We start from the raw sequence: 24,291 nt of genomic DNA on the forward strand, positions 1-24,291 counted from the left end.
ATATTGGCCCCCACTCTCTTCTGGCTTGTAGAGTTTCTGCCGAGAGATCTGCTGTTAGTCTGATGGGCTTCCCTTTGTGGGTAACCCGACCTTTCTCTCTGGCTGCCCTTAAGATTTTTTCCTTCATTTCAACTTTGGTGAATCTGGCAATTATGTGTCTTGGAATTGCTCTTCTCAAGGAGTATCTTTGTGGTGTTCTCTGTATTTCCTGGATTTGAATGTTGGCCTGCCCTACTAGGTTGGGGAAGTTCTCCTGGATGATATCCTGAAGAGTGTTTTCCAACTTGGTTCCATTTTCCCCCTCACTTTCAGGCACCCCAATCAGACGTAGATTTGGTCTTTTTACATAATCCCATACTTCTTGCAGGCTTTGTTCATTTCTTTTTCTTCTTTTTTCTTTTGGTTTCTCTTCTCGCTTCATTTCATTCATTTGATCCTCAATCGCTGATACTCTTTCTTCCAGTTGATCGAGTCGGTTACTGAAGCTTGTGCATTTGTCACGTATTTCTCATGTCATGGTTTTCATCTCTGTCATTTCGTTTATGACCTTCTCTGCATTAATTACTCTAGCTATCAATTCTTCCACTCTTTTTTCAAGATTTTTAGTTTCTTTGCGCTGGGTACGTAATTCCTCCTTTAGCTCTGAGAAGTTTGATGGACTGAAGCCTTCTTCTCTCATCTCGTCAAAGTCATTCTCCATCCAACTTTGATCCGTTGCTGGCGATGAGCTGCGCTCCTTTGCAGGGGGAGATGCGCTCTTTTTTTTTGAATTTCCAGCTTTTCTGCCCTGCTTTTTCCCCATCTTTGTGGTTTTATCTGCTTCTGGTCTTTGATGATGGTGACGTACTGATGGGGTTTTGGTGTAGGTGTCCTTCCTGTTTGATAGTTTTCCTTCTAACAGTTAGGACCCTCAGCTGTAGGTCTGTTGGAGATTGCTTGAGGTCCACTCCAGACCCTGTTTGCCTGGGTATCAGCAGCAGAGGCTGCAGAAGATAGAATATTGCTGAACAGCGAGTGTACCTGTCTGATTCTTACTTTGGAGGCTTCCTCTCAGGGGTGTACTCCACCCTGTGAGGTGTGGGGTGTCAGACTGCTCCTAGTGGGGGATGTCTCCCAGTTAGGCTACTCAGGGGTCAGGGACCCACTTGAGCAGGCAGTCTGTCCGTTCTCAGATCTCAACCTCCGTGCTGGGAGATCCACTGCTCTCTTCAAAGCTGTCAGACAGAGTCGTTTGCGTCTGCAGAGGTTTCTGCTGCTTTTTTGTTGTTGTTGTTGTTGTTGTTGTTTAGTTATGCCCTGTCCCCAGAGGTGGAGTCTACCGAGACAGGCAGGTTTCCTTGAGCTGCTGTGAGCTCCACCCAGTTCGAGCTTCCCAGCGGCTTTGTTTACCTACTTAAGCCTCAGCAATGGCGGGCGCCCCTCCCCCAGCCTCGCTGCTGCCTTGCGGTTAGATCGCAGACTGCTGTGCTCGCAGTGAGGGAGGCTCCCTGGGCGTGGGACCCTCCCGGCCAGGTGTGGGATATAATCTCCTGCTGTGCCTGTTTGCTTTAAGCGCAGTATTGGGGTGGGAGTTACCCGATTTTCCAGGTGTTGTGTGTCTCAGTTCCCCTGGCTAGGAAAAGGGATTCCCTTCCCCCTTGCACTTCCCAGGTGAGGCAATGCCTCGCCCTGCTTCAGCTCTCGCTGGTCAGGCTGCAGCAGCTGACCAGCACCGATTGTCCGGCACTCCCTAGTGAGATGACCCCAGTACCTCAGTTGAAAATGCAGAAATCACCGGTCTTCTGTGTCATTCGCGCTGGGAGTTGGAGACTGGAGCTGTTCCTATTCGGCCATCTTGCTCCGCCCCTTCTCGATCTCATTCTTTTCTATGGCTGCATAGTATTCCGTTGTGTGTATGTGCCACATTTTCTTTATCCAGTCAATCATTGATGGAAAAAGCCCACTTCTTGAGAAAGAAATACAAAGGTGCTAAATGAGAGGAGGGAAGAGAGAGATGGGGATTACCTAAAGAGCAAAGCCATCATCTTCTTTCTCAGCCCTGCTATGCTGCCTGGAAAAAGGGGTCTGCCCCTGTGAGTGGGCCTGGGAAGGCTGCTCCACCCAGTTCATCTGGACTCCCAGGGTCACTAGATGGCACCAGGGCAGACGTGGGCCACATTCAAAACCCTGCAGTGCTGCTTCATGGGCTCAGTTTCTGGGTCAAGGCAGGAGGTGGAAATGGTGGAATTTGCCCTCCATCTATGGAATTTTTGAGTCAGTCATTCAGCAAATGATGACTGGACACCTGTGATAGTGACCTGACAGTGAGCAGCACAGACGTGTCTCTTGAGTCCAGGGACTCTCTGCTCACACTTGGCCAGGCTCTTGCTCTTCGAGGGTGCCTTTCATGAAGTCTGTTTGAAATGTTTTGGTTTTTGTCAGTTTTTGGTTGGGTTATAGGTAGGTTCACAAGTTACCTTGTGTATTCAGAAGACCAAATCCCTCCATTTATCAACTAAAGTTAAAGAAAGGAAGGAAGCCTGTAGCAAAAAAAAAAAAAATTAAGCATGCAAACCTTCAGGTTCCCCCCATTGCTATATGATTTTCTATGTTTACGTTTTAATCTATTGATAGGCCTGGATTTCAGAGTAGAGATTCAGACCCCTACCTGAGTTTGGGTTGTGCCCTCTGGCTGCCATCCTTCCTCACAAAAGTTCCTCCCTGGACTTCAGCCTCGGAGTTCTTGTTCACTTTCAATATTTCCTTTTTGCAGATTGTGTGTGTGTGTGTGTGTGTGTGTACACAAAACTCTATAGTGTTGATTGTCCTTAAATGATCTTCTTCTAAACTCATCCAAACCATTTAATTTGTAGCAGGAATCCCAAAGTATATCCTCCCCAGAGAAAGAATGAGAATTGCCTGGCATCAAGTCCAGGAAATAATTACTCAAAAAAATTGTGTAAGACATTTTCCTGTGCTAGAGATGCTGGTGACCACAAAATGGGTACCTGGGGGACATGTCTGGCCTCATTGTCTGAGAAAGTTGGGAAGTGGGTGTTTGACTATTCCCCTTTCCACTCTGCTTCCTCATTTGCTTTGCCATTTACCCAAGTGCCCCCATTCTAAGACTGGTGCTTACTGATCAAGAGCAAAGCTCTATGCCTTAGGAGTAGTTCATAAAATGATTCCTAGATGTAATATTCACTCTCTTTCCTGCCTAGTCCCCTTCAGCAAGGACCTCTCTAACATTTTATGTTTCAATTGTTTTCTTCCAGAGACAAAGGTAAGTTAGATCAAGAGTAAACAGACGGAGATGTTCATTCTTGGAAGCAGCAAGCATTTCGTTATCATTGTTATTGTCTGAGCAAGTGAAAACCAGATGAGAGGGGCCTTGACCTGCCTCCTTCACTAGCAGAAGTGAAGTAGATCATATCTTTCTTGCAGCATTCCTGTGAGTGTTAGAGCAACTCCAGAGCCCATGAATAAGGCTACTCTGTGTTAGAATGATAATTCTGCCTGTTCCTCCTCCTAGCTGCCCACCCCTGAGAGTCTCCTTTTCGTTCACTTGGACTCTTTGGTTGCAGAGTGGCTGCCTCTCTGCAATGAGCTTGAGGGTTTTGTGGGGAAGAGGCCCAGAGCCCCTCACTGCCTTTCCACATGCTTGCCTCCTTACCCAGTTTCACAGGCCTTGACAGATGGCCAGCATTTGTCTCACCTGCGATTCCTTTTTACATAGCACTTGGTGTAACACTTCAAGGAAATAATTAGCATTCTGAGTCTTCTCTGCCTTGTGCATAGAATGTGGGGAGGTTCTGCTGAAGGGGGACTTGAGCCCAGAGTATTGTATGGCTGTTGCCCTTTTGAGTCCGGAGTGTCAAGGTATTAACTTCCTTAGAGTCACTTTTTCATTGAACAAGGATGTACAAAAGAGACATCTAGTTATTAGATTCTTCTGGTTTGGCTGTAAAATAAATGGAAATGTACCCGTGGAAGTGATTGGCATAGATTTCCAGGCACCAGGATCCTCTTTAGTGTCCCGTACCCAAGAGCAGGGTGGATACCCACTGCAGTCTGAGAGTTGTGAACCGTACAGTGCTCATGGTGTCATTGTATAATTGGAGATCACTCTTTTCAGGTACCTCGCCAGTGCATGGCTCAGGCACATCCTGGAGATCTTGGTGCCCCCATTACCATTCTCAGGCCATGTATCCCTTCCAGGCTGCGCTCCTGTGGCACAGACGAGACCTAGTTCCACTGCTCTGATGGCCACACGTGAACCTGCAGCAGTAAATTCCTTGGTATGTGGAGAGAACTGGGAAGTGGGTAGCAAGAAAATTATGTTTTTAAAACCACCAGCTCCTTCCTCCATTTAGTTGGCAGTTCCATTTCTAACATAAAATCTTTCAGATCTGAGCTCTCCTAGGGCCTCCCAAGATTTAATATGGTGCCCCAGAATGATAAATGAGAATAAAGAGAAACTCTTCATAACAAGACCATGTAGAAAACGTGGAATCGATGCCCCTGCGGTAACTAACTTGATTGTGGTACTCATTTCACTACACACACACACAGACACACACACACACACCTATAAATACATCTGTAAAACCATCATGTTGTATACCTTAAACTTATACAATTTTATTTGTCAGTTAGACCTCGATAAAGTTGGAGGTGAGGGAGGTCTGAACTCAATGACGGTTTGCTTTCCTCAGAATGGCAATGGGGTGAGGGAGGGCCCGGCTCCTAGAGGGAGCAACTTCTTGATTTTCCTCATTCTTTCTCATTTCCCTGCCGGGGCCACCCAGAAGCAGTCCTATTCAGATGAGAGAAAACCTTGTCAGTCCTCCTAATGAAAGGGGGAGTTTGGTAGAGAACAGGGGAATCTGCTTGGATTTAAAGATGGTGTCAAACTATTGTCCAATGCAGGGAAATGCATTTATATCTACATGAAGAAGGAACTCTTTAAAATCTGTTAGGCTTGGAATTTTCGACAATGATCTATACATAAACTCCTTAAGTATTGCCTGTGTACTGACATACTAAAAGTTATGATGATGCTTAGGACTACGTATTATTTAGGAAATATTTGAAAAGAGATAATACACAAAAGCAAGATTTCATTGTTGCCAATAGATAGCAAGCAAGGTTACCGTGTCCCTCTGAGGGATCTGATTGAGTGCATTTGGCTGCAGGAGTAATATAAGTGGCCCCAGGGTGTTATGTTCTGTATCTAGATCTAGAGGACAGTCACACTCATGGTTCCAGTTGAAAATAGGTCTCCTGCTGCCATTAGCATAGCAGGGCCTGTCTGGTCACAAGTCCTGACTGTTTGGTTTGGAGACTATGTGCAGTATGGATTGGAGCAGAGGAGCAAAGCCCCAAGTTTTGGGTACCAGGGACACTTGCAAGGTGTGAGAGCACAGCCTGCTCTTCCCTCAAGGCCAACCCGAACTTAGCAGCCAAGCAGGGCTTCTAGGGCAGTCCAGGTATGGAGCTGTTGTCCATTGTCACTTAAGTCCTCTGTCACCTTGTCTGTGTCCTCTGGTCGTACTAGATCTTGGATATGCCCACCCCCCTGGAGACACCACTAGACAAAGAGAAATGAGGATGCCTAGTCAATGACTTCCCAAGTCCAAGTCGAGACGTCTGCTTCAGCTGCTTTGACAGGCAGCAACATCAAAGGAGCAGTATCCCAGTATCCCAATATAGTAACAATTTATTGTAAATTATCAAAATGTGTGAGCTTTACCCACACCTCCTTACCTCGAAACCTGTCCCTGCTGTTTCCTCTTCTTTGACTGAGCTTTACCCACACCTCCTTACCTCGAAACCTGTCCCTGCTGTTTCCTCTTCTTTGAGCTTTACCCACACCTCCTTACCTCGAAACCTGTCCCTGCTGTTTCCTCTTCTTTGACCGTCCCATCTTCACTGTGTAGGAGACTCACCACCGTACACTGATGAAGAACACCCACAGTTCTGTGCAGTGCTGCCGCTACCTTAAGCTTGTCTAGAGGAAGAGAAGAGACCCCAGTCTAACTTGACACATCAGGCTATTGTCTTACTTTGAGAGGAGGCTTACCGGGGGCCTGGGTATGGCTTGTAAGTGCTGTAGGCACAAGGTACTATGACTTGGGCCTATCGGGTAGGTGTCTGGAGTGAGGCTTCTTGGCCCTGGGGCACAAGGGCAGTGATAAATTTCAGTGACTACCATCCTGCTCTGGTATTTTTCCCCACTTGGCAGCATTTTATATATAAAACTAAGGCTCCATTTATTTTGATCCCCTCTTCCCGTTGAAAGAGCCATCATCTTTTTCTTAGAGACCCCAAACAAACAGGGTAGATGGCAGAGGCCTCTTATCTGGCACAAGACTCGGGTTCCTGGTTTACCCTTCAGGCTGGGATAAGGCTAGCCCCAGAAATGGGACTCAGAAACGAGCCACTGCTCTCCTGAGTGCCTGTCTTCATGTAAAAAGGGATCTTTGTGGTCATTTGTTTCTATGCCTTTGTTTTGGAAATGAGGAACTTGAGGCCCAGAGAAGTCAAGGAGCATCACTGGACGTCTGGCATCTCTGGTTTCCCAGTTCAGTTTGTGTCTCCCCTTCAGCAAGCTCCCCCTCCCTTTAGTTTTGCATTTAACACAGTCTTGCCTTCATGACTGCCGCCTCCTTTTTTTCTGTAAACACGAATATGAAGTGTATTTGCTCTGCTTTTCAGCCTTGTCTGCCCCACTGAGTGTCCAAAATAGCCGGCTGGAATTCATGAGAATGTTATGTCTTCAGATGTTTATAATCCAAAAGAATCTCTTATGGTTTTTTGTAATAAAACAACTTAGATGTTGGTATTTTGTGTTGGAAAGGCGAGCAAAGTTCACAATGAAGCAATTACAATGCAGTGCATTATGTATAATTTGTAGCCTGCCCCAGGAGTGATGGTGAACTGTGAAACACCATCCTGGCCCTGTAGCGTAATTAGCAGGATCCAACGCTGCACAGGGAGAAGCATAATAGTTGTCATCCGAGGTAAATAAAAGTAAGGAAAAGTTCTGATACACCCCAAATTATATAAAGAGCAACCCCTATATTAGGCTGCAAATATGTCAAGAGTCTTCATTGCTAATTGAAGAAATCTTTTGAGGTTTAGCAGCTCATAAGTTCACACTGGGAATTGCCCTGTTGTTCTAAGGTTGTAAGTCTTGTCTTTGAAATGTAACAGTTGTACTTTTATATTGAGTTCCTCCAATAGTACCATTGTAACCAGGGGGAGTATGCATTTTAACGTAAGTTTGAACAATGCGGTTTTAAAAGAGTTCACCACATCAAAAAGAGGCTGTTTGGACATGTTTTATGCATTCTTTTCTCTATAGTATTTAAAGCTATAAATGACTCATAGAAGTGTGTTCCATTTAGATCCATCATGTTGGTGTAGTGTCCTCACTGGAGCTTGTACTGCCCTTATTTTTTTCTACTCTGAGATAATTATCTGAAAACAGGTCTAGGCCTTTTGCCAAGTCACTTGCCCTTAATCTGTCTTCAGATCCATAGAAATAATTCTAGAACACTGTTACACTTGGTCTAAACAGCAACGCACTTTGTGCCTTTTCATGGTCATCTTTTTTTTTTAATTCAAATATTCAATTTGCACTCTCTTTTTTCTCCATGTACCAATTACAACCCTTCCTATAGCCTGCTAGTCCCCCATTAAAAATCTCTAATTTTTTGCTAAGCCACTAGTTGGAGTAAAGAAAGGTTGGATGGTACAGGGAAAGATGTGTGTGGTGGTGTCCAAAGCAAACTGGTGGTATACGAAGAGCACTGGGCTTGCGTCTGACCCCTGGACATATGGACCATACCATTTTCTGGCATGAGACCTCAAGCCTCAGTCTTTACATCTGTATAATGAAGGCAGTACTTAGCACTCAACACCTCCTTCCATTCCTGCATTTGTTCATTTATTTATTCATCCCCAGGGATAGAATGTGGACACAATCCCTCACTGTCCTTGCCCCCATGGAGCTCACTACCCAGTGAGAATGCACACTGTCAAAATGATTAGATTCACGATAATCACTAACCATGGCATCATGTGCTTTGAAGAGAGGGGATCCTATGAGAGCTTCAGGCAAAGAACCCTCATTGGGGGTGATCAGAGGACACAGTCACTTTCCTGGAGAAGTTGTGTTTAAGCCAAGAGCCGGAGGACATGAAGCAAGGAGAAGCGGGGTGGGGCAAGTGGAGGTGAGGGGAGAGTGGGACCCAAGGGAGCTGGAGAGGCAGCTCGTGGCCACGCCCTGCACTTACTGGGCAGAGTAAGATTCTTTATTTTTGCTGTAAAATAAAAGCCAAGAGTAAAGTGGATGAGATGTTTGTTTTTGAAAAGCTCTCCCGGCTACTGTGTGAAGAACGGCTGGTAGGAAGACAGGAGCAAGTGTGGGGAAATGGTTTAGGGTTGTGTTAGAGTTCTTCAGAGGAACAGAACCCATAGGATACAGGTATGTATAAAACGGAGTTTATTGTGGAGAATCAGCTAAGTGATTACAAGCAAAGTCCTATGATAGGCCATCTGCAGGCTGGGGAAAGAGAGAAGCCATTAGTGTGGCTCAGTCCCAGTCCAAAAGCCTCAAAACCAAGGAAACCTGCAGCGCAGCCCTCAGTCTGAGGCCCAAGGCCCAAGAGCGCCCAGGAGGCCGCTGCTGAAAGTCCCAGTGTCCAAAGGCTGAAGAAACTGCAGTCTCATTGTTGTAGGACTTTCTCCTCAGTTCAGCTAAAAACTGGGTTCTTGCCACACAACCAGGAAAGATAAGGCTCGTGGACACAGAAAGGTGAGAAAAGCAGAATTTATTGGGTGAGAAAAGGAAAACACTCAGCAAAGCAAGAGCGGTTCCTGTTAACAGGCCTTCATCTCACCAACTGAATCCCAGGTCACCACCCAAGAACAGGAGGGGCCAGGCTCCTCCCCCTGCAAATGGCTCGAACTTCCCGAGGCCCCACCCCATCTTCCCATTGCACAGGTCAGTTGGAGATTCTCTGGGAGCCCTTTTTACTTGGCTGGCCCATCATATTCAAAGGCAGGAGGAGAGGAAGCAAGCATCCCACACAGGGGGAGAGAGGAAAAGCAAGAAGACTCAGCAGGCTACGACCCTCTACCGTCTGCCCTGTTCTAGCCACACTGGCTGTCCACTGGATGTGCCCACCCACATTGGGGCGCGTCTTCCTCTCCCAGTCTCCTGACTTGAATGTCAGTCAGTCTCCTCTGGCAACTTTCAGAAACACCCAGGAGCACTGCTTCACCAGCCATCTAGGCATCCCTTAAGCCAGTCTAGTTCACGCCTATATTAACCATCACAGCAGTTCAGGCACTGGTCTAGGCCCATGATATACGTGACTCAAACAGTGCTGGTGACAGGGCAGATAGAGAATGGACAAATTTGGGAATGTTCAGGTTAAAATGACAAGTTTCGACGGATTGAATTTGGGGGCAGGATGAGTGGAAGAGGAAGGTGTCAAGGAAGACTGTAGGGTCTGGGCTTGTGTGACTAACCGGAGGGATCGTGGGGGCATTTTTGAGGATAGCCTAGAAACGGGGTCATTAATGTAACAGTCGGCACCACTTACCTTTCATTCCTTTGACCCAGGTGTTCACATCCTTTAATTCATTTGGTCCTCAGAACACACCCATAAGCTAGATTTTACAGATAAGAAAATTGAGGATCAGTGAGTAAAGTAACTCCTCCTAGGGCACAAAATAAGAGGCAAAGCCAGTATTCAACCTCAGCTCTTTCTGGTTCAGAACCCGTGCCCTACTCTTGTTCCCCACCAGAACCAGGTAGCAGAAAGTCAGCTTTGTAAGACATCGATGTCTACTCCAGATTTGGTAAGTGAGGTTTTAAGCAGAATGAAATGCTTGGAAGAGAAAACAGGAGATTTGGGGTATGGTTCTGTGCCTCTTAGCTCTTAGCAAAACCATTTACCTTCTCTGGACTTCCATTTCCCATCTCTGACATGAGCGAGTCAGATCTACCATCCTGAAGACAGCCCTCATGTTCTGGAAATGCATGATTTTTATGATGTCATCCTGGATGCATCTCATACACAGTCTACTGTCCACATTTGATTAAATCTTGAGGACTCCTGTAGTAAAACCATATAGTCCTTTCTCTGCTAGCTTTTTATCTGGCCAAAGCACATATTTAGATACTTCCAATGAAGTTCAGAGAGCAACATATTCCTCTTCCCGTATCTAAATCTTCAGTTATCCAAGAGGAGCCTAATTCTAGGTTCCTAACTTGGGATTGAAATTTTAAAAAATTTCGTTCTGGGGTTTTCTTTTTCTGTTCATAAAATAAGTTTTTTTTTACTAGAATTTATTAATAATGTCTATTAATAGATATGTAAAATAACTCATTTTTTGTTGTTATTGAATATCTCTCCGTAGCAGAGACTATTGTAAAATAATTCCCGAGTTTATTTATGTTCAGTTTGAGACTGAGGCAGGCCATTTCAAGGATGTAAAACCAGTCTGAGACACTCCTTGGCCTTCCTGAGACTGGATGGGCTTGTTTGTAAGAGATGTTAGGTTTCCATCATTCTGAGCAAACTATCACAGGGACAGAAAACCAAACACTGCATGTTCTCATTCATAGGTGGGAGTTGAACAGTGAGAACACTTGGACACAGGGTGGGGAACATCATACACCAGGCCTGTCATGGGGTGGAGGGTGTGGGGAGGGATGGCATTGGGAGAAATGCCTAATGTAAACAATGAGTTGATGGGTGCAGCGGGCCAGCATGGCACATGTATACCTATGTAACGAGACCACACGTTGTGCACATGTACCCTAGAACTTAAAGTATAATAATAAATAAATAAGCTTATTGAACTTCAAAAAAAAAAAAAGAGAGAGATGTTAGGTTTCGGTCACAGAATTGCCCCCTGCCTCTATAGGTTATTAGCACACACACATAAGCACACACTCATGCAAACACATGCAGACACACAAATCCATGCACTCATGCACATGCGCGCGCGTGCACACACACACACACAGAGTCTCTAATGGGGCACAAGATTAGGATTTGAGAGAAGGATAATGAGTTAATCAGACCTAAAAGAACACACAAAAAGTGGTTAATTAGACTCAGGGTTAAATGCCATCAAATACAGAAATAAGCATGGTTTTAAAATGACCGTCATACTTCTCAGACAGTTTTTCACATCACAGAAACTGGCTTCCCAGCCATCACAATTCTAGGCTAACTCCGACCCACATAAGAATTTCTCAGCTCTGGGGTCCAGAGAGCAAGGCTCCTGCTTGTTTGTGCCTTTCTCCAGATGGCTTCTCACTGCCGCGTATCTCATGGAGCTTATCCACTCCAAACGGATAAAGGTCGCATCGCCCTCATGGTCCAAGTTATCTAGACCTTTGTGGAGAAGCCCACCCTGGTTTCCTAAACCACAAGCTGCTACCTCTCAAAATTCATGGCTATCATACTTTTGATGAGTACATCATTCCTCTTTCATGTATTTTCAACTTCCCCCCGCCCTCTTTTCTTTTCTTGCCCAGCAAGCACACATCTAGCCACAGGCCTCACATGTGGTAGGGTTGGGCTGGGAGGTTCCCAGTGATTCCCTCAGCCCTGCCCCTGATGATTTGGATACCTTTGATAGCAGCCATGACTCACTCTAATTGCAGGTTTTTCTCAGAGCAGTTTGTCTTTCTCTAGTTCCACCTGCAAAAGATGGATGCCAGGTGGCTGTCAGCTTTAATAAGGGCTTTGGACCACTGTGTTCTCCTAGACCACAAATAATCTCAGGGACAATTTCCTAGGTCAGGGATTGTTTTTGTAATTATGCATTGATATTGGTATTTCTGGACCTGTAGTTATGTACAGTCAGGCTTATGGTATTTGAAAGGTAAAGATAATTTGAACTTTTAAAACATTTAACACAGCATTCAGCATAAATAGATGCAATACATCTCATATCTCAGCCTGTTTCTAGCTGCTGAATGTTCTTTGATGTGTCCAGAACCCCAGAGCCCACGCAAATCTTGTAAATTTCATAGAGAAAACAAATCGACTGAATTGTGTTCCAAAGTCTATGGGCTTATAGTCCCCACTCACCTGTTCCTCACTATTTGTGTCTCAGGATTTGAGAGCTATTTAGTGGCTGAGGCCAGAAATGGAAATTTGCCCTAATGGTATGTTAGCTTGTTCTTTCATTCATTCCTCAAGCATTTATAATGCACCCACTATGTACCAGGCACCAGGGATCCAGAGGTGAATTCCTTTGTTCCTAGGACTGGGGGAGCTACATTGGGCCAGTTTCTTCTACTCTAATGTCATCACTAAGAGAATTTTAACTAACAATTGTATTTGTTGTGTTTTTCAAGATAGCTGGGTTGCATTGGTATCTTTTAAAATCTACATCATCCAAGGTTGAGCATAGCATAACCTAGGAAACTACCATAGTCTTTGGCTCATAATAAATGTCACCAAAAACCTACTTATACAAAACCAAATGCCATGCTAGTGCAAATGGTCAAAGACAAACATAACCACAGAACACAGTATGGCATTCCTGTGATCAAAGTTTCTCAAAGTGGGGCATGTGGACATCCAGCTCACTTGAGGTGCATGTTAAAAAATGCACATTTCTGGGTCCCCCAACAGACATTGATCTGGAATCTCCCATTAGAACCCTAGAATCTGCCTCTCACCAAGCTCCCCGACGTGGGTTTGAGAATCACTGTTTTAGATCCAGCATCTAGTCTTTAGCCCTTCGAAGAATGCTGTGTTTTCTGCGGGAAGGTGGCATGGAAGTATTGGGTAGGTGTGGGACCTGGGGCCACTTATGTGGTTCACTTTACTTGCTGCTAGTCAGTCAGGCTACCCACCCTGGGGGCCAGCCACCTCAATCCACTTCTTTTCCCAGGCCCAACAGCCTTGTTTTACTAGACACATGGTTATCTCCCGTGGTTGTCCAATGTGACCTAAACTTGACCACTCGGGGATGGTTGTTCTCAGCAGAAGTTGCCAACTTTTTGTCCCTTTTCAAAGTTCTTTTCCCACTGGCTTGTCTTTTTTTTTTTTTTTTTTTCCTTATTCCTTGAATGCTTGGAACGATGTTTACTTGTACTTTTTTTCATGTACAAAGGTTAAAGAGTGTTTTAAGAAGATTGAGGTTTCTGAGGGAAATGTTGGCTAATTTCAAATGGTCTTTGATTTCAAAAGTCAATGAAAACATTCCCTTGACCCTTGGTTTGAAGGACTGGAAATTGGGCCGTCTCTGTGGTTTGAAACTCAAGTGGAAGGGAGTGAGAAAAAAACAAAACAGGTCTCAATGTTATCAAAAATGCTTCTTTGTACCTTTATTTGAACAGGAGATTTGAGCACCTGGGCAAAATGCAATGGTGTGGGGGACCTTGTCATTTGTGAATGGAGGAACTGCCCCTGCTCGTGTAGGAGGGTGAGCCATGCAGCTGGCATTGTGTCCCTTGGAGGGAGGGAGCTGCTGTCCCAGGCAATTATGAAGCCACCACTTAGGACAGGGTCCCAAGAAAGATGTGCTTTCTTCTCCACCAGAAAGCACATCTGTTCACCCCTCTGATCACTGGGGGCCTGCCCAGCAGCTGTGACAGCCGGCACCTGCTGAACTACCAGTTGCCAAGCTGCCAACTTCAAAGATGCTGTCTTAGTGAGTTTAGGCCACCTTAACAAAATACCGCCATGGACTGGGTGGCTTAAACCACAAAAATGTATTTCTCACAGTTCTGGAGGCTCGAAGTTCCAGGTACTAATATGACCAGGTTCTGGTGGGGTCCCTCTTCCTGGATTATAGATGGCCGCCTTCTCACTGTGACCTCACATGGCAGAGAGTGCGAGCTCTGGCCTCTTCATTCCGTGATAAGGGTACCAATACCACCACGGGGGCTCCACCATCCTGTCTCATGGAAACCTAATTACCTCCCAAAGGCCCCACCTCCACATACCATCACATTGAGGGTTAGGACTTCAAAGTATGAATTTTGAGGGAACACAAACATTGAGTCCATGACAGCCTTTGTGACCTCTCTGAGCCTAGGCATACCAGGCAGAACAGCAACAGCTAACTCCCTGGGGTCATAGACTAAGGAATTAGAAATATTCTCCTGAAAGGAACCACTGGTGCTGGAGATTTTTGCAGATTCCTAGAACTCATGGAATACTCACTTTATAAGCCCTGGTCTTGTACATTCACTCAGTGCTAGAGCAGAAAAACCCCCAAGTCAAACCAAGTTCTGAGTGTCCTTAGACAGCAGTGTGCACTCTGAACCAGGCATCAGGCACAGTCAGAATGGGAGCTAGATGGGCCTTTTATCTCACTTCCGCCCTTCTGATGCTCTCCTGGGGTTGGGGTGGGGGCTGAGGAGGAGGGGCAGACGCAAAGAGGAGGATTGGGGACAAGTACAAGTTTTGGGGGTGGTTTAAGTGATAATGTGAGCCAGTAACCAGTATCACCTGGTTAGGCCTAACATAGATCATTTTGAGTATTACTGCATCTAGGATTGATTGTCTTATTACCATAGATTGTGTCTGTTTATCTCCTCTGATTTGGAGTTAGCATATTAAGGAGGCTCCAGATGATTCCTGCAAAGCACTCACTAACACAAGGCAGCATGCACAATAGCAGGAGGAAATTCAGAATTAGAAATAGTTAAACTATCTGCATTCATATCCGTATCTGTATCTATATCTCTCCCAGTGCCTTGTCAGTCTCCTCTGCTCTGGAAGAATTCTAATATGACATAGAAACTGCTAGATGCTGGCAAATAATTCCTGGGTTTCAGGCCATCTAGACAATAAACAACTCCATAATATTCAGTGCAGCAGCCTCTGTAGCGCCCATCTGTTTCAAAATAACCCTAATTCTGCTTACAATGCGGAATGCTTTGTTGACTGGAATTTGTCCTAGTTTTCGTCAGTGGATTTAATGTCATAGGCCTCTGGTTCCACCTGCTGGCAGATATAAATACCAGAATGAAACTCGCGTGGATATTTTCAGTTGCAAGAAAATCTGAGCTGTAGCTCAGTGGTTCTCAAAAGCTGATGTACATCAGAGTCACCTGGGAGCTCATTAAAACTACAGCGGCCTGGGCTCTGTGGCAAGCCCACCCAATCAGCAGCTATTTCTTAAACAGCCCTCCTGGTGAGTCACACACCCGTACCAACGTTAGCAGACCCCACTTCATCTGGAATGAGGGGTGCAGAACCCAGCAAGGTTAGGGATGATTCCAAACCACTGTATCCTACTCATGGCCAAGCAGGGGGTGACAGAGTGACAAAGCCACCTTTAGTTACCCACCCCCGCCTCTTCCAGTTTATCCAGGTAACTCTTAGTGGCAAAGGCCAAAGCTTTATTCCCTTGGAACTCATTTAGAAAAGAAACAATTCAAAGTGGAGAAACCTGGTGAAAGCACTACTTATCTAAGTGCTCAAGGTTAACGTCACCAGTGATAAGTCATGTTGACAGCACATTGATATGTGATGAGGGCATTTCACCTCTGTGGTATTCTTCACCAAAACCCATAACCCCAGTCTAACCATGAGGACAAATAGCAGACAAACCAGACCGAATGACATTCTTCACGATATCTGGCCGCTACCACTCAAGACTGTGAAGGTCATGGGGGTCAAGAAAGAACTCAGAAAGAGCCACAGACCGAAAGAGACTAAGGAGACTTGATAACAAAATGCCCTGTGGTCTCCAGGATTGGACCCCGAACAGAAAAAGGAAATTAGTGAAAAAACTGGGGAAATCTAAATGTCTGGAATTTAGTTCAACGGAATGTATCAATGTTGGTTTCTTAGTTTCGACAAATGTACTGTAAGATGTTAACACTTAGGGAATTGACTTGTCTGTAGTATCTTTGCAACTTTTACATAAATTTAAAATTATTCCAAAATAAAAAGTTTATTTAAAAAATTTACAAAAAAAAAATAACCCCATCAAAAAGCGGGTAAAGGATATGAACAGACACTTCTCAAAAGAACACATTCATGTGGCCAAGAAGCATATGAAAAAAAGCTCATCATCACTGGTCATTAGAGAAATGCAAATCAAAACCACAATGAGATATCATCTCATGCCAGTTTGAATAGTGATCATTAAAAAGTCAGGAAACAACAGATGCTGGAGAGGGATGTGGAAAATTGGAACGCTTTTACACTGTTGGTGGGAGTGTAAATTAGTTCAACCATTGTGGAAGATAGTGTGGTGATTCCTCAAGGATCTAGAACCATAAATACCATTTGACTCAGCAATCCCATTATTGGGTATATACCCAAAGAATTATAAATCATTCTACTATAAAGACACATGCACCATGTATGCTTATTGCGGCACTATTCACAATAGCAGACTTGGGCCAACCCAAATGCCCATCAGTGATAGACTGGATAAAGAAAATGTGGCACATATACACCATGGAATACTATGGAGCCATAAAAAAGAATGAGTTCATGTCCTTTGCAGGGACATGGATGAAGCTGGAAACCATCATTCTCAGCACAGTAACACAGGAACAGAAAACCAAACACTGCATGTTCTTGCTCATAAGTGGGAGTTGAACAATGAGAACACATGGACACAGGGAGGGGAAAATCACACACCAGGGCCTGTCGGGGGGTGGGGGCAAGGGGAGGCATAGCATTAGGAGAAATACCCAATGCATCCAGGACTTATAACCTAGATCGACAGGTTGATGGGTGCAGCAAACCACCATGGCACATGTATACCTATGTAACAAACCTGCACGTTCTGCACACATATCCCAGAACTTTAATAAAAAAAAAAATGGAAACATTGGGATGGGAGGATGGCACTGAAGAGAGACAAAGTGTGTTGGAGGACATTGCCAAGGAGCATAGCGTGGCTGCTTCTCTACCAGCTGCCAAAAGTCATGAGCAGCTAGCTGGTAGGACAGGCGACAGTCTCCAGAGAAGCTGCCCAGGCAGCTGGCCAGTGAGGCGGGTTGCTGCTGTGACACATTTGCACTCTCCCATCTGTCTGCCACCCGACCCCTGTGTCTCACTGGGAACTAAACAGTCATGGACACTCGAACCTCTGTGTGGGAGTCAGAGGTCCAGGCCCCCTCTGGGTACAGATGAGGGGCCTGAGGCCCAGGGAGGGAAGTGACCTGTGCCAGATCCTGGTGGAGCCCCAATATGAACCCACATCTGGTTGAAGTGAATTCATTTGCCACAGCATTTCTCAGTGACTTGATACATTATCTGCAACAGAGTCATCTGGGTGCTCATTAAAATGAAGTTCCTGGGCTCCAACCACCACTTACTGCATCAGAATCTGTGGTGAGGGGCTGGAGGGGATCCAATAATCTGCATTTTGAACAGTTCTTCATTTCTGTGCACGGTTCAGATTAAGGACCACTGCAGCAAACTGGGCAATGGTTGCTGTTTGATGGAAACTTCTATGCATAGGGCCACGGCTGCTAAAAGCTAAGAATGGGAGAATCCAGCTGCTGCCATTCTCTTAGGATGAAAGTCATAGTAGGTGGCAAGCAGCAGGGCCAGGACCCGGTGTGTTTCAGGAGGAGGCAATATTTTATTCTATTTTGACCTCAGTGTATTATCATTTAAACACTGTTGCCCTCACTACGCTTGTCTTTTTAAAATAATGAAGTTAAAACTGACCCAAAGACAATCTTAAGATCAAGAAGCAAGAGGTTGGGAGTGGGACTCATATCAGGGCCCTGAGGAGACCACTGTAAGTCTCTTCCTCTGGCCTTCCCTGCCACTATGCCCCATCTGAACATCTTCAGGAAAACCAGGCCAGAAAGAGACAATGGCAAGTCTCCTGGACCCCAAGATAAAGATCAGAACAGACAAAGGACCCAGATGCCTGGGAAGCCTGAAGCAGGCCGCAGTTTGGACCTAAGGAATCCTTTGAGGCTGCAGGGTCGCGGGAGTGGAGTTGAGCAAAGACTCAGGCCATGCGAGGTGGAGAGCAGCTGCCCACACTGTGCCAGGCTGGCCCTCTCTGCGGACTGGTGTGGAATCTGCATCAGAAACATCAGAAGAGGTCGGGGGCTCAAGCTGCCCCTCCGAGCAGACACATTGGCCCTGGAGCTTCTGAGAGGAAGGTGGGATTTTAATATTCTGAAGGGTTTTCATACTTTTTGTATCATTTTACAGACCTCATATACATAGATATAGATATATTAAGAGATAGAACGAGCATGGAGAATTATTCCGGTAAGAAGTTATAAACTGTTCTCTATTTTAGAAAATACTTGAGAGTTAACTACCAAGGCTGACTTTTGCAGCTGGACCTATCTATTGCCAAACCTTACTCCTTGTCAAAGGAGATCCTAATTCTAGATGCATCCAGTTATCCAAAATAAAGCCTTACTATTTGCAGTGAGCCTTATTTAAGGCAGAAGATGCATTGTTTCTGCTGTCCTTTAAACAGACCCTGTCTCCAAGTCGTAATTAAGGCAATAATACATTCTGGAGGTTTACATATGCTGATGTGTAGGGGCTGAGGAAGACAACTGGAACATCTCATGTCTGAAGGAGAATAGACGGGAATCTAGGTTTGAGTTCCTGACTCAGCCACTGACCAGCTATTTGGCTTTGCCAAGTTGCTTAAAATCTTTAAGCCTCAATTCCTCACCTATAAAATAGACAAGGAAATTCTACTTGGAAGGATAAGTAGGATAGAAACCACTTATAACAATATGGATCAACCTCACAAGCATAATGTAAAATTAAGCCACTCACAAAGTGTACATACTGTATGGATCCACTTATGGACAAAAATAGGGAAAAAATCTGTAGTTAGAAATCAGGATCATGGGTACTGTTGGGTATCGAGGTATAGTAACTGGAAGGGGGCATGTGGTGGCTTATGAGTGCGGGAAATATTCTGGTATTTTCAGAAATAACCTCGTATCTTCACCTGGATATTGGTCTCACACATCCAGTTTGTGAAAATGAATCAAGTTATACACTTCAAGGTGTAGTGGGGGGTGGGGCAGTAAATAGAATGAGCATGTAGCAGTTGTCCCACAAATATTCTTTGTCTCCCTTTGACTTTTTTTCTTTTTTTGGGAGGTGGGGGAATTCTAGAAGTCAGACCATATCTTGTCTATGTTGCAGGAAACACTGACCTGACATAGTGGACCTGATGTCATAGGTTACTCAGATTGTTACCTGGAGTATAGCCTGTTGATTTTAAGTCATTTGTGTTCATTAACGGTCTCCAAAATTAACCAGCTGGAGGGGAGAGAAAAGTACAACAGGTAAAGTGGTAAACTAGGGGCTGAGTTGATCTGTATTTCACAATGCAGAGTGCTAACCACTGTAAATCGCCGAGATCTCCGTTTCAAGGCTTCTTGTTTTTAGATTCCAGATATTATTTCAGAATTAGGGAATCTCCACTGTTGCAGTCTTGATTGATTGAAGAGATAGAAATGTGAATGTTTTCTCTCTAAAGTCACATCTAAATATTGCCTTTCTCATAAACCATACTGAAATTTCCATTTGTATGAAAGTTATACCATTTTAAGTTAATTTCATACTACTTATAGAGAGAGAGAGAATATTATAATTAGCGAGTCAAAACATAAAGTGTGGTTACTGCCTTTAAGCATCTCCCCTTTCCAAAGAATGTCTTGCTAAATTGTTAGACCTGGGGTTCTTTCCAGGCCTTTTTGGTCTTTGACGGTAAATGACTTAACAACCATCCTTTCAGGAGGCATTTTGGAAGCTTTGCAGCTCATGGAATGCTAATAAAGTAACATTCTTGAAAGAGAGAACATGGGTCCCATGCTGCTGCCCTCATCTGACAATAGAAATCCCAGAGAACACTGGTGATTTATTTAGAGGTTTCCTGGTTTAGAAAAAAAGTGATTGCCTCTTTAGCTCCCTAATTTAAGGGAGAGATATTATGCTATCCTGCGACTTCAGTATAATTTCACTGCATGGCATAGTGTGTTCATCAGATCATGGGCAGGATCTATGAATACCAGCAAATTAAACGTCTAGATTTACACGGATGGCAAACAGTAGGGAAAATGGCCATCAACTCATGGTGCTCCTTTTAGCAATTCTTATCTGGACAAAATTGCTTCTCTTCCCTTAGATGTAAAATGCAGAGGCTATTGCATTTTACATAAGGGTAGAGGACTGAACATTTTTTCATCAAGAACCACAAATCAATAAATTTTGTGATCTTACTACTGGTGCTGTAATTGAGGTAAATCATCTTAACACGAGCAGTGTTCCTGAGGTTCTTTGAAGCATGTTCACTGCTGCTTTGAGTAAAATTGAGGGCTGACCTCCATTGACAAGAACACGGAGGCAAGGCTCATAAATACTCATATTCTATACCAAGTTCTTTGGAGCAGGGCTGTTTCACGCAGGCCTGTAAATGTCCAATATATGATTTAACTAAGCAAAGAAAAGAAGATCTTGGCTGGACACTCCAGCTCTGTCAGTCACCCAAAGGCTCTTTCATGTGACTAAAGTGTGCTACTTAATGAAAGTCATTAATTACCTTTTTATATCTATTTCTTAGAAGACAGATATTTAGTAACTAGCAACTCAACACTGTACAAAGCACTGCCAAAGGGTTTGCAAACAGAATTGAGCTCTGTATTTTAAGAAGTCACAGGTTTTGTCATTTTGTATATCTTCTTTTTTTTTTTAAGACAGAGTCTCTCTCTGCTGCCTGGCTGGAGTGCAGTGGCAAGATCTGGGCTCACTGCAATCTCTGCCTCCCGGGTTCAAGCCATTCACCTGCCCCAGCCTCCCAAGTAGCTGGGATTACAGGCCCGTGCCACCACACCCAGCTAATTTTTGTATTTTTAGTAGTGTCGGGGTTTCACCATGTTGGCCAGGATGGTCTCAATCTCCTGACCTTGTGAACCACCCACCTCGGCCTCCCAAAGTGCTGGGATTAGAAGCATGAGCCACCACACCCAGCCCATTTTGTATATCTCTTATACAGAGTTAATGATAGGAACAAATAGACATTTAGCACATGATTCTTGATGATGTTAGAGATGAACAATCATACCATCCAATGTTCAGCCGGCATTTACTGTCATGTGGCACCCAGCTAATCATTTTATGTGCATTATCTCTTCTAATCCTTCAACAGCCAAACAAAGGAACTACCCACTATTCCCATTTTATAGACAAGGAAACTAAGACCAAGAGCAAGAGGGTTACCTACTTGCTCAAGGATGTGTAGCTAAAAAGTGGAGGAGCTGGGATTTAATCACAGGTTGTCAAACTTCAGAGTCATGGAAAGGACCCTGGAAGTCCCCTTTTTCAGTAGCCTCCTCTCACATATGATTCAACAGGAGACTACTGAAATGAAGCATAGGATTCAACTGGAGACTGCTGAAATGAAGCATAGGATTCAACTGGAGCCTGCTGAAATGAAGCATAGGATTCACCTGGAGACTGCTGAAACGAAGCACCTTGTGAAGGGTGTCTCCACGATTCCCAGGCAGAGCTGGGAAACTGTCTCCTAATTCCCTACTAACACTTTTTCCTTTACACTCATGGGGATGCCTCCTTCTACCACCCCAAGGAGGCTTGTACATATCAGAAACACAAAGGTAAGACCCTTCGAGAAAGCCTGCAGAGAATGCTGGAGGTTAAGAAGACAGGTAATAGATCATATGACACAAGTGGAAACTATAGAAATAGTTTGACACATAAATGCAATGGTGGGGAAGTAGAAGACAGAGCATACCTGAGACTGAGTGGACAGCCAGGTAGTCTTGTGCCGAGTGTGGCTCCAACTCAAAGCACACCCACAGTAGTCGGTGTAGACTAGTGGCTGACATCAACTTTGTGATTGTCTTCGAAATAAGTTTTTATGCTTAAAAACATTCCCCCCAGATCAACTCATATTCAGAACAGTGTAGTTTTCAGAGCTGGAAACAAAGCAATTCAGCCATTCTTCAGAGAGTAAGATGGCTTTTATATCAAAAACACTGAGTTGGAAGGATTTAAAATACCTTCAGAGCTGGCATGATTACAAATTGGGCTTTATTGTGGTTTGGGTTGTTGTATTGTTATACCCAATGCCTTCTTGGTTCTCCTAGAAAGCCAAACCGTGCTAGCAGCCAGTGGAATTTAAGGAGACCCACATGGGAACTTTAGATTCACGTCTTTGATATCAGCAGAGTCCCACAGAATTGAGAACTTAGACTGGACCTTCTTATTTTTCTGTTTTCAAATAGCAATGAGCTTCCCACGTGTCCATATCCGTGAAGAAAAGGGACACTGGGTTTGGGCAGGAAGGGCGGGGATGGTGAGGGGTGCAACCCTGAACACTTTCGGTGTGAGAACTGATGGCCACATGGGAAAGTGGGAAGAGACTCAGAAGGTTTGCTGTTCTTCATGCTAGCTTAGTGACCTCAGATGTGTCCCTAACACCTTCTGAGCCTCTGTTTCCTCATCTGCAAAACTGAGATGATTCTATTGGGAGTAAAAGCTAAGTGGAAAAGGGCACCTTGAAAGGGCTTTATAAAGAAGAGTGTGATGATTGTTCTTCTCCTGACATGAGTTTTCTACTTCAGCATGTGGCATTTCTTTGGTTGGCTCAGCCCTGGTTCTCCTCGAATGCCCTGCAAATGGGTCCAAGGCTGTGTGTGCTGGCTGCTCCTTTTGAGAGCTGGACCTCAGGCACCTTCCCAGTCTGCCTCTTCTAATTCCTCCATGCAGTTCCCTTCATGGAAATTATTAATCCGCAGGCTTTTTCTTTTGAAGAAATGCTAAAGAAAACACCAGAGGACTCTGTGTTGCCCTCTGGGAGTCTGAGCAGTCTTTCAGCCTCCATGGGTTTCTGCCCTGTGGCCCGGAGTCAGGGTGCCACGTCGAGCTTGCTTCTGACTCTGCCCGCGGCTATTTCTAAGAGTTCCCAGTCCATCTGGAATGAGGTGTCAAGTCCTGGCCTGCACTCACAAGTGCAATTAAGACCAGTCTTTTTAAAAACAACTGTTAAAGGAAAAGGAGAATTTGGAGCTCATGATATAAAATAGTTTTAAGCAATCAACTAATGGTGATTTGATTCATGAATTTGTAATTTCAAAGCATTTACCATTTTGAACAAAGAGAGATTCCTTTACAAATACATATGGCAAAAACGTTATCCAGGTTTTTAACTTTTAATCTTACAGTATTCATAAAATCTTTATGGTAAAAGTGTTATAAGCCTATAATATGTTTGAGTATCATCTTTAATGAAAGTTAACAAATTGGTCTATTTTTCACTGTATCAAAATGCCTTGAAGTAGGGATTTATCCAGCAGAAGTGAGTGTGGGGGTTAGGCCTGCCCTGTTTATTTTGGGGTGTTCTAGTCAGGAAGGGTACAAGGGGTCGGGGAGGTATAATTCTCCCATGCTCTCAACAGGAGAGGAGAGTCAGTTCTGGGGAAGCATTGGGATCTTCATCAGTAGAGAAGCAAAAATATTAAAAAGGGGTTGGCTTTGACTACTTTTTTGAATTTCTCTTTGACAACGGAAACTTCAGCTGTGGATTGAAAAGACAGACTCTGTTTCCCACTGCTTTCTCTAACATCTTTTCACTATGGTTTGTTGCCATGTCAGCTTATACATAAATGGACACATCTTTGAAAAGGTGCCACTCTTGGGCAATAAGCAAGAGGGATCGACTGTTTGTTCACTTGCTTTCCCTCCTGGCTTAACTGTGCTTTGCCCACCCTCCCTTCCCAGCCAGGCCAGTGCTGCCAGAACATTTGGTCCCGAATGAGTTGTTTCAGAACCTCACTGGGCAGCATTGGAAGTCGTAAGCAGGTGCTGTTGAGTCAAGTCCATACACTTATTGAATAGCTACTATGTGTTCAGAACTGTCCCAGACGCTGGGGAGAGGGAGGCGTGTCAGAGGGATCCCCCACCATTTTAGAGCTTATGATCCTGGTAGGAGAGAGAAGAGTGGTCCAGAAATGCCTACACATCTGGCAGGATGTGGTGATTGAAAGAAGACAACCAAACGGAAGGTGCTGAAAGCTGAAGAGTTTGAATTGGGAGTATTATTCTGTTGGTTCCATCGGGGGTGGCCTAGCATTACAAGAGAGAGTAAGACTTCTGGTTGATGTAGGTGATGGGAGAGAGCCTTTCAGGGCAAATTACCAGGGTCAGCAGAGCTATAGTAGTGAAAAGGTACAGCCTTTTCAGTCCCCATGCTTAGAAGTAAACCTCTACTTACCCGTATCTATCAGTGATGCATCTTCCCGGTTGCCTCATGGGGAATATTGAAGCTCTTTCACTAGCT

The 24,291-nt window shown here is 44.5% G+C and overlaps 1 protein-coding gene across 13 annotated transcripts in view; it reads left to right on the forward strand.

Annotated features, from left to right (window-relative positions):
* The window catches only part of RHBDD1 (rhomboid domain containing 1), a 161,604-nt gene that overhangs the window by 134,582 nt on the left and 2,731 nt on the right, over positions 1-24,291 (forward strand). The window contains exon 7 of one of the 13 annotated variants that reach the window (XM_074010350.1): positions 4,115-4,277. The exons of the other annotated variants lie outside the window; for them this stretch is intronic. Coding sequence (XP_073866451.1) covers positions 4,115-4,242 — 128 coding nt within the window. The 3' untranslated portion in view covers positions 4,243-4,277. The remainder of the gene's footprint in view (positions 1-4,114; positions 4,278-24,291) is intronic. 13 annotated transcript variants of the gene reach the window in all.

Source organism: Macaca fascicularis, chromosome 12 (genome assembly GCF_037993035.2).
Source record: "Macaca fascicularis isolate 582-1 chromosome 12, T2T-MFA8v1.1".
NCBI lineage: Eukaryota > Metazoa > Chordata > Mammalia > Primates > Cercopithecidae > Macaca > Macaca fascicularis.